This window comes from Trachinotus anak, unplaced genomic scaffold (assembly GCF_046630095.1).
Source record: "Trachinotus anak isolate AG129_WGS33_773 ecotype Australia unplaced genomic scaffold, CSIRO_AGI_Tana_v1 ptg000028l, whole genome shotgun sequence".
Taxonomy (NCBI): domain Eukaryota; kingdom Metazoa; phylum Chordata; class Actinopteri; order Carangiformes; family Carangidae; genus Trachinotus; species Trachinotus anak.
The window spans coordinates 5,674,291-5,686,472 of NW_027273879.1; the positions used below are offsets into that span (position 1 = coordinate 5,674,291).

At 41.1% G+C, this 12,182-nt stretch overlaps 1 protein-coding gene across 5 annotated transcripts in view; it reads left to right on the forward strand.

Annotated features, from left to right (window-relative positions):
* The window catches only part of fibcd1b (fibrinogen C domain containing 1b), a 108,004-nt gene extending 96,198 nt beyond the window's left edge, over nucleotides 1-11,806 (forward strand). For all 5 annotated transcript variants that reach the window (XM_071466323.1, XM_071466320.1, XM_071466318.1 and 2 more), the window contains 2 exons: nucleotides 8,960-9,139; nucleotides 11,406-11,806. In XM_071466323.1, coding sequence (XP_071322424.1) covers nucleotides 8,960-9,139; nucleotides 11,406-11,671 — 446 coding nt within the window. In that variant the 3' untranslated portion in view covers nucleotides 11,672-11,806. The remainder of the gene's footprint in view (nucleotides 1-8,959; nucleotides 9,140-11,405) is intronic.
* Nucleotides 11,807-12,182: the final 376 nt, after the last annotated feature.

Below are 12,182 nucleotides of genomic sequence, written 5' to 3' on the forward strand. Positions count from 1 at the left end.
CCTTTGGGTCAGTTAGGCATCGCTTAACATCATATGTGTTCATTATGTCTTTGTTCTTTTGGTTTTACAGAATGAATTGAATTGAATTGTTTGTTGGCTTGTGTACATGTGCATCGTGGGTAGTTCAGGGGGGAGTTTGGGAAATGTATTAGTTTGTCTGGAGATGTTAAACATTCCCAGCAATAAAAGTCATTGAGATAATAGTGGAGCAACTGATACTGATCACTCCCACTTGCAAACCCCTGCTGATTTATATTATTCTGGCTTTATGCAACGAGGCTGCTGAATTATTGGATTCTGTTGCTTAAGGCAGATAAAAAACCACCAAAATACTCCCGTCACCTTGAAACTCTTTTATTGCCATCCCTGATGTAGAATTTTAGTGTACAGACTACACATGTTTCATGGTGAATTAACATTTAATTATACCTTACATTAGAACACCACCACCACCATAATAACTTTCTCTCCTCTGGTTGTCTCTCTCCATCACTTAATAGCTCAGTTGGACAGGCACAAACACAGCTGTGCTCTCAATTGCTGCCTGTCATGGTGATCCTGTATAACTTTGTCTGTACACACTGTGCACTTAAATATGACCCTTGACCATTAACTGATAATGAACAGATGCCCATTTGATTTAGATACATCATGCTACCATCATGATTATAGTATTAACATCTCTGTGTGCAGTGGGGCTGCAAAATGAAAGAGTCGCAGATTAGTTGTTTAATTCCTTCTTCATGCTGTCGTCCTACACGCCATTCATCACATCTACAGAGGCGCATTTCCACACCTGCAGTCATGCTGAACCACCTCCGTCTGCGGCACCGTGAGAAGGCTCCTATTAAAGCTGCTTGATTTAATTCAGTAGGAAAAAAATGCCAGAGCTTTGAAAAATGGGGCTCAGCGAGCTTTTGTCTATTCGGAAACCCATAAGGATTCAAAAGGAAACAATATGTATCAATAATATATTGTAAAATGTATCTATCTTCAAAAGATGAAGCAATTGACTCCTGAGAGCAGTAATGAGGGTGCTATGGGCAAAGTGAGCAAACATTCCCAAGATCATTATTCCCAAGTTAGACTCAGCCTGAGGGACAGCACTATGTGTTTGCTGCTGAACAAATAGCACCGCTGAAATGTTCAGTCAGCTTAAGAATATTCTGTATTCAGTCTTGAAACGATTTTGAATACAGGGAAATCAGCCTCTTATGCACTTGTTCTATCAGTGAACAGGGTACTTGCGTGTGTGCAGAAGTGCAACAATAAACTGCAGCCCCCACACTCTTTTTCTGTTCCTCTTAAAAGAAGTGGGACCATGTTGCCACCCATAGCAGGCAAGATCTCATTTGATCTCCAGCCAGTCAGAACAGTCACCATTCATAGCGAAAAGTGAGTGGGTGTGATTAAAGGACTTGCACTTTCTATGTACTATATATTTGTACAACAGGGATCAGGAGCTTATACTTCAAAGCATACAGTATAGCAGAAAAACATGTAGCAAAACCAGTGTGTCCCTCCCTATCGCTGACATTAAAGATCAACGTTCCTCAGCAGGGCTTAAAAAAAACAGGCATAAAGTGACTGTCTTGAACGGGAATTTGCGAGATGAAACTTGCAAACAGGCGTAGAGACGTCAGAGGTGTGACAGTTAATCTTAAAAACTCTTTGTTCCACCAAATGTCACAGTTGGCTCCGGGGGAGCACAAGCCCGAGAGTTCAGCACACACCTGTCTCTGTTTTTCTCCCTGTGCTCCTATCTTTTGATGACAAGAGGGGAGCCGACGATAGCGAGCCTTTTCTATTCCCTGAGAGCAGACGACAGCCAGCTTTTCAGCAGACGCGTGTTCACAGACCCGCTCAACCAGCCTAGCACCTAATGGCAAAGGGTACGGCAACTGTTTTCGTGGTTACGGAAATAGTCCACCCCCGTTCTAACTCCTCCCCGGCCACAATCTCTGTTAAGTAAAACAGCTTGACGGGAAGATTAAACAGGAGGGAGAGAGGGATGGAGAGGAAGAGAGAAAAAAGGCACAAAACGAGGAAGAGGTTGAGTTATGGTGAGGGGAGGAGGGGAGGAGGGGAAGGAAGAGTGCTGCTCCTTTTCTCCTTTTCGGCTGAAACAGTCTCAGGAGCTGCCCCCCAGCAGTAGAGGGAGAAAAGCATGATGAATAATTAACTTCGAGAAATGTCACAAGCGGCAAAGAGGAGTGTAATCATTTCTCTGTTGGGTTTAGAGATCTGTTTTTTGTTCTCTTCCTTTATGCCCTGTAGCGCTGCTCTACGCTGAGACCCGTCCCCTAAAAGCATCCAATACATTCCCCTACATACTTTTCAAATAAAAGCAAATAAATCATTAATATTTGGGCCTTTTAGCAGCATCATGGAGACATCTCACAGAGGTCTCCTACATTTTTAATCAAGTCATTGATGTCAGTCTCATTAGCTGTAAAATCACATTTAAGGAGCAGGAATCTCTGGTGGTAATGGTTTAATCAATGTCAGGAAGGCTTGAGCTTTGTTTCTTTTTACTTCTGGAGAACACAACATGCCCTCTCAGAATGAATAAAAGATAAAAATGACAAATTAGTGTCTTCATGTTCTAAACAAGCTAAATTTGTCCTCTTTCCCATAGCCCTCAGAACTGTGAAAATGAGTTATGGATTACCATGACCTAGTTTAATGAGGTAATTGCAGATATATATCATTTTTATTATCATTTTTCCATAGATTTATTACCAAAGAGAACCAATAGTTTGCTCCCGCTTTTATTAATGTGTTCTAAATTTGATACCAACCTTTTCATGTGTAGCGCAGAGGATAAGAATGGACATTATGAAAATAATGTTTAGCTTTTAGTGGACATTACAATCATGGAAGGAACTGCAGGTTTCAGCCTCACCGCTCTGTTGTTAGTGAACTGTCTAAAGGAGATGGTAACAACGTAGATGATTTAATGGCAAATAATGCTTAAAGATTTTGGTTCCATCAATTGTGCTTGTTAATCAGGAACACTGCAAATGAGATTCCTTATCAGTAAACACATTGATTGTTCAAAGTGAGATGCTGATTTCACCAGTGTTATTTATCTTCTTCTGAGATGACACTGAGTAATCGTGCTTCAATACTACAGGTTGTGTGATATGCAGATTTGATCTGTAGGAAGAAAGTTTAAAAAAGGCCCCTTGAGAATTTGTTGTTTGAAGTGTTGGGTAACACTATCAGGGCCTTAGAATGTCCACTCATTTTTTACTTAAGAAAATTGTACCTCAGGGCAGGGCTGGATTAGCCCAACAGGGGGCCCCGGGACAACAGTGAGCAGTGAACCTCTTTAAAGCCACACGCACGCACGCACGCACGCATGCATGCACACACACACACACATACATAATTTGCCAAGAGTCATGGAACCATTTGGTATTCCTGCCCCAGGTATGTTGCATAATTAGTTTGTGATTATTTGACTAAACACATTGGTTTAAGAATATGCACTATGTAGGAGGTATTAAGTATTAATACTGAAATATTTATAGGTATTAAAACTAGATTTTGACACAGGGCCCCTCTGCGAGGCCTGAAAGAAACACAGGAGCCACCTTGGCCTTTACTGCTTCAGTAGCTGCAACACCGTGTAATTGATACACAGACAACCTGATGCTTTCAGGGGCCCTGAGGGCCTGGATTTCCAATGCAGCCTTGACTCAAGGTCTGTGAGACAGCTTCACAGCATACAGGTAGTGTTATTTTTTTGGTCAAATTATTCTTTCATTATTTCCCCTCACTTACTGTAACATTAATACATCACATCTGGTCAATGGACCAGTATTTTGTTTTCTCAAAATATTTTATATTTTATCTGTTGCTTTTTTAAAGATCGTTCAAAACTTTTATTTGCCATATACTTTGGTTCATTATCCAGCAAATGATAGCATGCTAATATGTTGAAATGAGATAGTGAACAAACATTGTGATTGCAAGTATGTTAGCATGCTGATATATGAAGTAAGGTCAAAGTGCTAGAATATCTGCAGACTCTCTGGTTAACTTACAGCTTTACTGCAGTAATGGAGGTAAATGAAGTCTTGGAAGTTAATGCAAACACTTCCTGCAGGTTCATGACTTGCAAATGCTCTGTCTGTGCAAAGGCAGTGTTGGAACAAATTGTGTTACAACAGGAAAATACTGTACTGCAGGAAGTAGTAAAAAAAGGCAAAGGAAGACAGACTGGTTGGTCAGGGGTTCATCCTACAGCGAGATTATAACCCAGAATGATGGAAGAGCAGCTCAGTCTCCAGACTTAAACCCAATCAAACTGGTTTGGTTTGGGAGGAACTGGACAGAAGGTGAGAGCAAAGCAACCTGCAAGTGCAACACATTTGTGGGAGCTTCTGCAACAGTGTTGGGATGAAGATTTATATTAACACACACAGTGTAATAATGATAATCTCTATAACTATAACAATGATGATAAAAAGAAGAAGAAGAATGTGTTGCACACATAAAAACGAGGTAGACAGCACATAAAGACAAACAGCAATTAAAAACAATGAACCCTAATGTGGCCCTGATATAAAGCTTGTCAGAATAAAAGGAGTAAGGAATAGATACACTAATTGCTAATCTAAAGCGTGTAGGAGGACAGGAGCTTTTTGACTCTCTGCTAAGCTTCCATTTAATGGCAAATCAGTAAGAAGAGGAAAGAGTCTGTCCCCAGTGGAGCAATCAGCACGGTAATACTGAAGCAAAACACCTCAAAATTCTCCCTTGTATTAGAACCCATTAGAATAACCTAACAATAGCATTTAATTAACAGAGAGTTACACCTGAGCATTTAGATTTTAACCAAAGAAGTCTCTGCTGTTATTTCACTTGTCTCCCTCCTTAATTATTCTGAATTAGAGTCTCGCTGAGATTCTCTGGGGCTTTAATTAGAGTGTGAATTAAAGTTATGTAAATACAGTTGAAGCCACAGAGTCTTTAAATAGAGTTGTGTTGCATGTGGTATATTTTTCTCTTTTTTTCTGAAGGCAAAAACAAGTCTTTCTTTTGAAGTTTGTCAAATCACTCCAGGGTACTTTTCCCTTAGGTGTTTGTGTGAATTGATACTTTTTCTCAGAGGGCTACGACAGAAAAACTATTTCTGCAAGTGAGCCATTTTTGATTCTGTGAATGCGTGTGGAAATGTGTTTCATTTATTGTGTGTGTTTTTGTGTGCAACTGTTCCCTGCATATGTACATGAGTATTTATATTCTTGTATAAGAATAAACTGGGAACTGGTATGCGTGAAGTTACCTATGTATGAATGTATTAATGACTGAATGATGAATCCTCCTCCGATTCACTGATCTACTGTGAAAATAAAAAGAGCGGGATCAACCTCCCATTGGGCTAGATTAAATCCAAACTAAGTGCCTGGGTCCAGACTGCAATCTTCTGTCTCTGAATAATAATGGGTTCTTTCAGCTGTGTTTGTCATCAAATTAGCCCTCAACTTCAGACAAGGTGCTCTCAGAGTGCAATTCTCGACAACGGCGGAATTCAAATTAGGCAAAGTCAGTTTGAAGTTTGTAAGCTTTAAAAGGGAGAACGAGTTTCATTTGTGAGTGTGATGATTGCTGTGGGAGGTAAAATGACAGTGTTCAGGTCCCTAAAAACCCCTTCCTTCCTGTGGCGCAGCTGCTTTCATGCTGATAGTGAGTAACGTTACAGGAGATGCAGTAAAACAAACCTTTAGCCAGCAATATCAGCCTACAGTGTCCTCTACATGCTCTGAATCCAACGCTCATTCTCAACCTTTGAAGCTACTCCATTAGTGCACACTTTCAAATGCTGTGTTTTTTTACTCTCCCAGACAAACACTCCAAATGTTTAGAGTGCATTTGTAAGCATGGAGCAGGGCTGGTTACAGAGTCTTGAGGCTGATTTCACTTTTTGTTTGTCTTCCTGCCTGGGATTTTGCGTTCAGGGGACCCAGGTTGAGTTCCTCCTGCTCCTCTCTGCCTGACACACTATTCCTCTTGTAGCTTTGATCAACCCAGGAGAGGGAAACTTGCCCTGGGATGCACCATCACTCCAACACAGCAGGGGCAAACTTGGAGCAGGAGGGGGCAAGGAAGAAGGGATGGAAACCTTTTTTTTCCCCTCTGGCGCTTTCTGTCTTAAACACTTTCTCTGAAGGATTGAGGAACAATTAAAAGATCTGTTCGGGGCATCCAGTGAAGTGATGGCAAGTTTGAATCTCACATAGTTGAGACAGGTGGAGGGGAACACAACAAAACTAGGGCTGTCAAACAATTCATTTTTTCTTAATCGCAATTAATCACTGAATTTCAATAGTTAATCATGATTAATATCATGTTTTATCACATGAGTAAAATTGTATTATTTTGCATTTCAGAACTGTTTTCTCTTGCTTGACAACACATAACCGTCAGTCTGTCTGAACTAGAAGCTGACATTCGCATGTCTGACATGTAATTATGAAGATGTCTGATAATTTATTTATCCGTGGACGAGCTCTGGGTAAGTTATATTATTATTTCCAAACTAATTCGATCTTCACCAACAACGATTCAGGCATTGGATTTGAACACGTTAGGTCTCTCGACACGCCCCTTTATGCAGACCGCAACCGTCCCCGTTTTGCTCCCACAGACATGACTTGCCATGAAGTATCTTGCCCTGCCATGTAAAATATTTGTAGGAAGTGTCTGTGGCAGCTTGACAACAAGTAAGGGTGCGTGAAAAGGTCAAAATAGTAACAGCCAAAGATTCTAGAACATGGTGTCTAGTCTTGGTAACATCACCAGTGACGGTGTAAAATAAAGAATCTTTGGCAGCACACGCTTAACACGCCTAAAAAAAAAAATAACACGTTCTGCTCGGTCCTTAATCTTATCCCGATTAATGCATTAATGGTGGCAGTCCTAGTAAAAACATACTTTTCTTCAAACAAAAAATACATTTAGGATATAGTAATGACTATGATATGCATGTTGTTTTTACTCAAAGGTGTTTCTCTAATGAGCTGGGACATAACGCCTATTTATATGCCAAGTCGAAAGTTAATTGGGATTTCTAGAAGAGCAAGTGAACACATTTTTTTCCTTTAAACAAATTAGTTTTAAATGTATAACCACAAAACTCTTTGACCAAATCATGCATCCAGCTATTCCTGCTATAGAGAAATTGCACTAATGATGACTCCAACCGCGTGTTACACCTCAATTTTTGGTCGCAAATATACCATAAGGGAGCACTGCAGTTTTTTTCTCTCCTGAACTGACCTGAGGGGAAGTGAAATTATCACATTAGTGCAGCAGCAGGAGTGAGATGGGGAGAGAGTAGTGTGAATTCTGTATCTGTTCATTATCAAGAGGCCACAGATGTTGTTGACCTTGCTGTTAAATTTCAAATTTCTTTCTTCACTATTAGTATGATAACTTTAATATCAAGTCAGGTTACTGTCTTTGATGTTCAAAGACAAGGGGAATTCATCTAGACATGTTTTTTTTCTTACAGGGTAGAAATACCTTCTCATTTGGAGGAATGCAATTTGGTTCATGAACCAATTCAGTATTCTGGATAAGACTGTGAAGGCAGCGCTACCATCCACAATTCAGCCTTCATTCTGGTTCAAGATTGTTGTTTTTGTTTGAAATTTAATCTTTTTTTTAAATCTTTTTAAAGATTCCCTCTGATGAAAATCAAGTTTTTAACCTTGTTAACATTTTTTATATTTAATACGAAACATTTCACCATCACCATGACTGTGTATTTCCACCTTGGAATTGCTGTGAACCAACAGCAGTATCATAAAAACAGAGTCAGACAACCAGGAATTCAGTCACATATCTAAGGAACCAATCCTGTCAACTTGCAGGGACGGGGGGAGGACACTGCCAGTTGTGAGCTAACAAACAGCATTAACAAAAAAAAAAAAGATGCTATCTACACTAACCGTTCTGATAGGTCTGCTAGTTGCTGATTCTGGTCTCAACAGACTTCTCATCTGAGTCAGGGTCTGACTGACGCTCATTTAGCATTTACATTAGCAACATTTACTCTCTGCTCTTTCACCTGACAACCTAGCGCAAGCAGCGGTGGTGGGCAGAGCACAAGGCCTGATCCACATTTCTCAATGAGGAAGTGAGAGTAGATGAGCTCCGAGACCCAATTTTACTTTTTTCACTTTTAATGTGGGAAAACCATATTAAACAAAATATTAATCATAGCAGACTATTTTTACAGAGTTTAAAACATGTCTGGAGAGGAACTTTAACAACACAACAAAACAGATAACCTTGAACTTTTTATCACTTATGGAGCACATGGTGAGCTCTTCATCCAGGACTTTCCACCTTGTCCTCGAAAATTGAAAGCAGTCACAGACAAATTCATCATCCTTAACTTTCAGGACAAGCAATAGAATTTTGTTAATCCATTTTGCCAACCAGAATTTGGTCATTTCTGCCAAACATAGCTAAAAATATGTATTTAAACATACTGAATGTGAGTTAATACCTATATTTACAAATGGGAAGTCAATAGAGAAGCTCTGATATAGGAGATATGTAGATTCCTGGTTCCAGCTGCATATCAGTGTGAAAGAAACCTTAATCGTTTGAATCATTGCCTCATTTTAAAAAAAGAAGAAAAAAAAAATCAGCTACATTGATTGAGTGGCTTCAGCTGGTTTCTCCATCCTCACTGCAAGCAGCAGGGTGAGCAGTAGACGCTCCGCACAATTTTGAAACTCTAATCTTGTTTTGGAAAGAAACCCTACACATGCAAGGGGAGACTCTAAATGGGACAAAAACCATATTACATCTTATTTCTAGAAAATGTACGGCGTTGAGAGGCTTCTGAAATAGCCCCATATTATTTGCTGAGAACAATGGTAGTACTTTGTAATGGATTGTTTTGGTCTGTGTCTCGCTCTTTTTTTCCCCACAGGGCTGAAGCAGATCCATGCCCTGTCCATCCAGGGGAACTATGAGCTGCGTATCGACTTGGAGGACTTTGAAAATAGCACTGCATACGCCCAGTATGGTACCTTTGGAGTGGGCCTTTTCTCAGTGGACCCTGATGATGATGGATACCCTTTGACTGTGGGAGACTATTCTGGCAACGCAGGTATGTATACTCAGTGAACTAGTTACACTTTGCTTGCAAGCATTTCTGTGCAGATATTTTGATTAGTCGATGCTATTTTTGCATTAGAATACTTTTTTTTTCATTCAACCTAATTGTGATCGCAGAATCTCCAACCTCCAACACATGCTGCATTTTAGTTATTGTTACAGTGCAGTAGATGTGTCCACTTGTTAAACCATGCAGACAGTTGCACAGTAAGAGAGGGACTGCTGGTGTCTGTGTCTCTGCTCCTCAACCATCAGATTCAAGCCAGCTACCTGTCACCTTGATTAAATTACTGCCAATTAATTGCACTGCTTGACCTGCAGCGTAAACAAAAACCTGCCGTTGAAATGAAGAAGCAATTTAAAGAACCTTTGGGGAGCTCTGCTCTGAGAACACAGAGAGAATGGGGACAGATATGAGAGATGGAGCAGGGAAGGGAGAGAGAGGGGGGGAGGGAAGGAGGGCTGGAAGAAACTAGGGTGGAAGAATGAAGGGGACAGGTGTGAGAAAGAAGAGGGGAACAGAAGGGAGGACGAGGTAAATAAATATGAGAGTAGAGGTATCTACGGAAGGAAACCAGAGAGGAAGGAAAAATGTGTGTGTTGACAGCTTTTTGACCAGATATGGTGTCAGCTAAAGAGTCCAGTAATAATGCTCCCGGCCCGTCCTCAGCATGGCCTGACCTTGAACTCATCTGCTTGTCAGACAGTTGAATCCAGTCAAATTAAGGGAAACTCTGTCCGGATTCTCGTGCCCTCTCCTCGGCTTCCCTCTAGGTCGTCCTACTGTTATTGTTATTAGTAGCATTTTGCTCTGCTGTGGCTGCTCTCCGATCAGCTGACAGGTGCTCATTTGGGCTGGGAGCAACTGGATCTTAATGGCCATCTGCCAGCCCCCAACTACCAAGGTGACATCCCATGCCTTGAGCTTTTAAGCATTTCTTTTTTTTTTTTTTTACTCCACTCCTCTTTTCTACATCCTCTGGATATCATCCCATTGTTGATGCCACCGAGCTGCCCCCCCCCCCCCCCCCCCCATTATCTCTTTTCTCCTAATGTCGAGCAGCACACAACATGAATATCAGACATGCCTGTCAGATAATTTTTCCCACTGACTGGTTACCATGGTAATGCCAAATGGAGAGCAGAGTAGGACAGAGTGAGAGGGTAAGGAGCTCGGCGGCCACATCCTGGGCAATTAAGGGCTGTTTGATGCCCTGACGAGCTGTTAGCCATCACCTGATGGCTGGTGAGCGGTCTTTCATTCTGCTCTCAGCTTTATCCCGCTATTCACTTCTGGTCACAGTGTGAAGCCTGCTTTAGAAAGAAAGGAAAGGACAGAGAGTGAAGGGGAGTTATGGGGAGTTTATTGAACATTATGAGCTCTCTCAACATCCATTTGCTGAAAACTTAAGGTCTACCGCAGTGTCTGGAGGATGTTGCTTTCATTTTATCTGCAGGCCTCTAAGAGTAGTAGCTTGCAAAGCATTTATCGATGTTGAGATTTTGCCAGTGAGAAATCTTTATATAGTGAGTAGATCTTCTGAGCTCTGCTGTTTGATTGTGCAGATCAGCCTCACGATGCAAGCCATGATTAAGGGCACTTAGGTGATGCAACTTGCCTGTGCCGCATTCCTGCAGTGGTCTTACATTACTGTCATATTCACAACCAAGTATTCACAAACAAGGTTTCAGGAAAGAATGCCCTCTCAGTGGCTTTTATGTATATTTTATATCTGTACCCTTGACTAAAATAGCTAAAAGATGCAAGAATGAAATCAACGCATGTGACAAAGTCCGTTAGATAAGACTTTTCCCTCCTCTTATAAAAATCTGTCCAGCCACTGACAGTCATCCTGATGAAACCATCAGGTGGGTGTTATTAAAAAGAGGAAGATAAAAAGGTCACCACAGAACCTTTGATAAATTGGCTACAAATCCATCTGACCTCCTGCTTTATATAATGAGACGCTGCACTGTGGAGAACTGTGGGGTTTTATTTTTTATTCTATTATCTCCCTCTGCTTAGAAAACTGATTAATTAAAAAGTCTTATGCCATTTTGAAGTGAATCCCTTGTGGACATGTCTAATTACTGGTTTCCTATAGTATGTTGGAGAAGATGCAATAGTCGTGTTTTAAAGTGATTTTTTTCTCTCCCAGCTAATCTTGTTTATCTCGTTTCATTCAGCTACATGAACCTGTGCCTATAGCCGACTTTTTATATATGTACTGACGGATGCACATCATTTCCCGCCCTAGGTGACTCTCTACTGAAGCACAACGGGATGAAGTTCACCACCAAAGACAGGGATAACGACCACTCGGAGAATAACTGCGCCTCCTTCTACCATGGTGCCTGGTGGTACCGCAACTGCCACACCTCCAACCTTAACGGCCAATACCTGCGTGGTCAGCACACCTCCTATGCCGACGGCATCGAGTGGTCCTCCTGGACTGGCTGGCAGTACTCACTCAAGTTCTCTGAGATGAAGATACGGCCCACCCGCGACCCTGAGAATAAATGAAACTGAAAAAAGAAAAAGAAAAAAAAAAAAAAAAGAAGAAGAAATTTTTGAAACATTACAAACCAGACGGCTAGGCAGAATTACTTTTCTTGATATTGTTTATTCACTAAAACATACCTCTTTGAGTTTAGTTGACTCTGCTGTTTGCCTCCTTATGTCTCTCTTCCTCCTTCCTCCTCTTCCTCCATCACTCAGCTACTAGTCAATCCTTCCCCTGGTCTCTTTCTTTAAAAAATAACATATTCCTGATGCCCTTATTTTTGATCACTCAGCTCACAGAAACAGTGTACCAGCGCCCTGAGCCCACAGTCCACTGCGCTAGCTTTACTCATTCTGACATGGTGGTCCAAGCTTTCCCAGCAGAATCACACACCAGTGATTTCCTCCTGTCATGTAACTCTGGCCTCCCATCTGTGCTGACATGGCACTTAGACTGGGGTTCAGTTTCACTGCCCATTGCTATGTAATCTGTGAATGGAGAGGATTGCTCCAAAAAAAAAGACAACCCCTT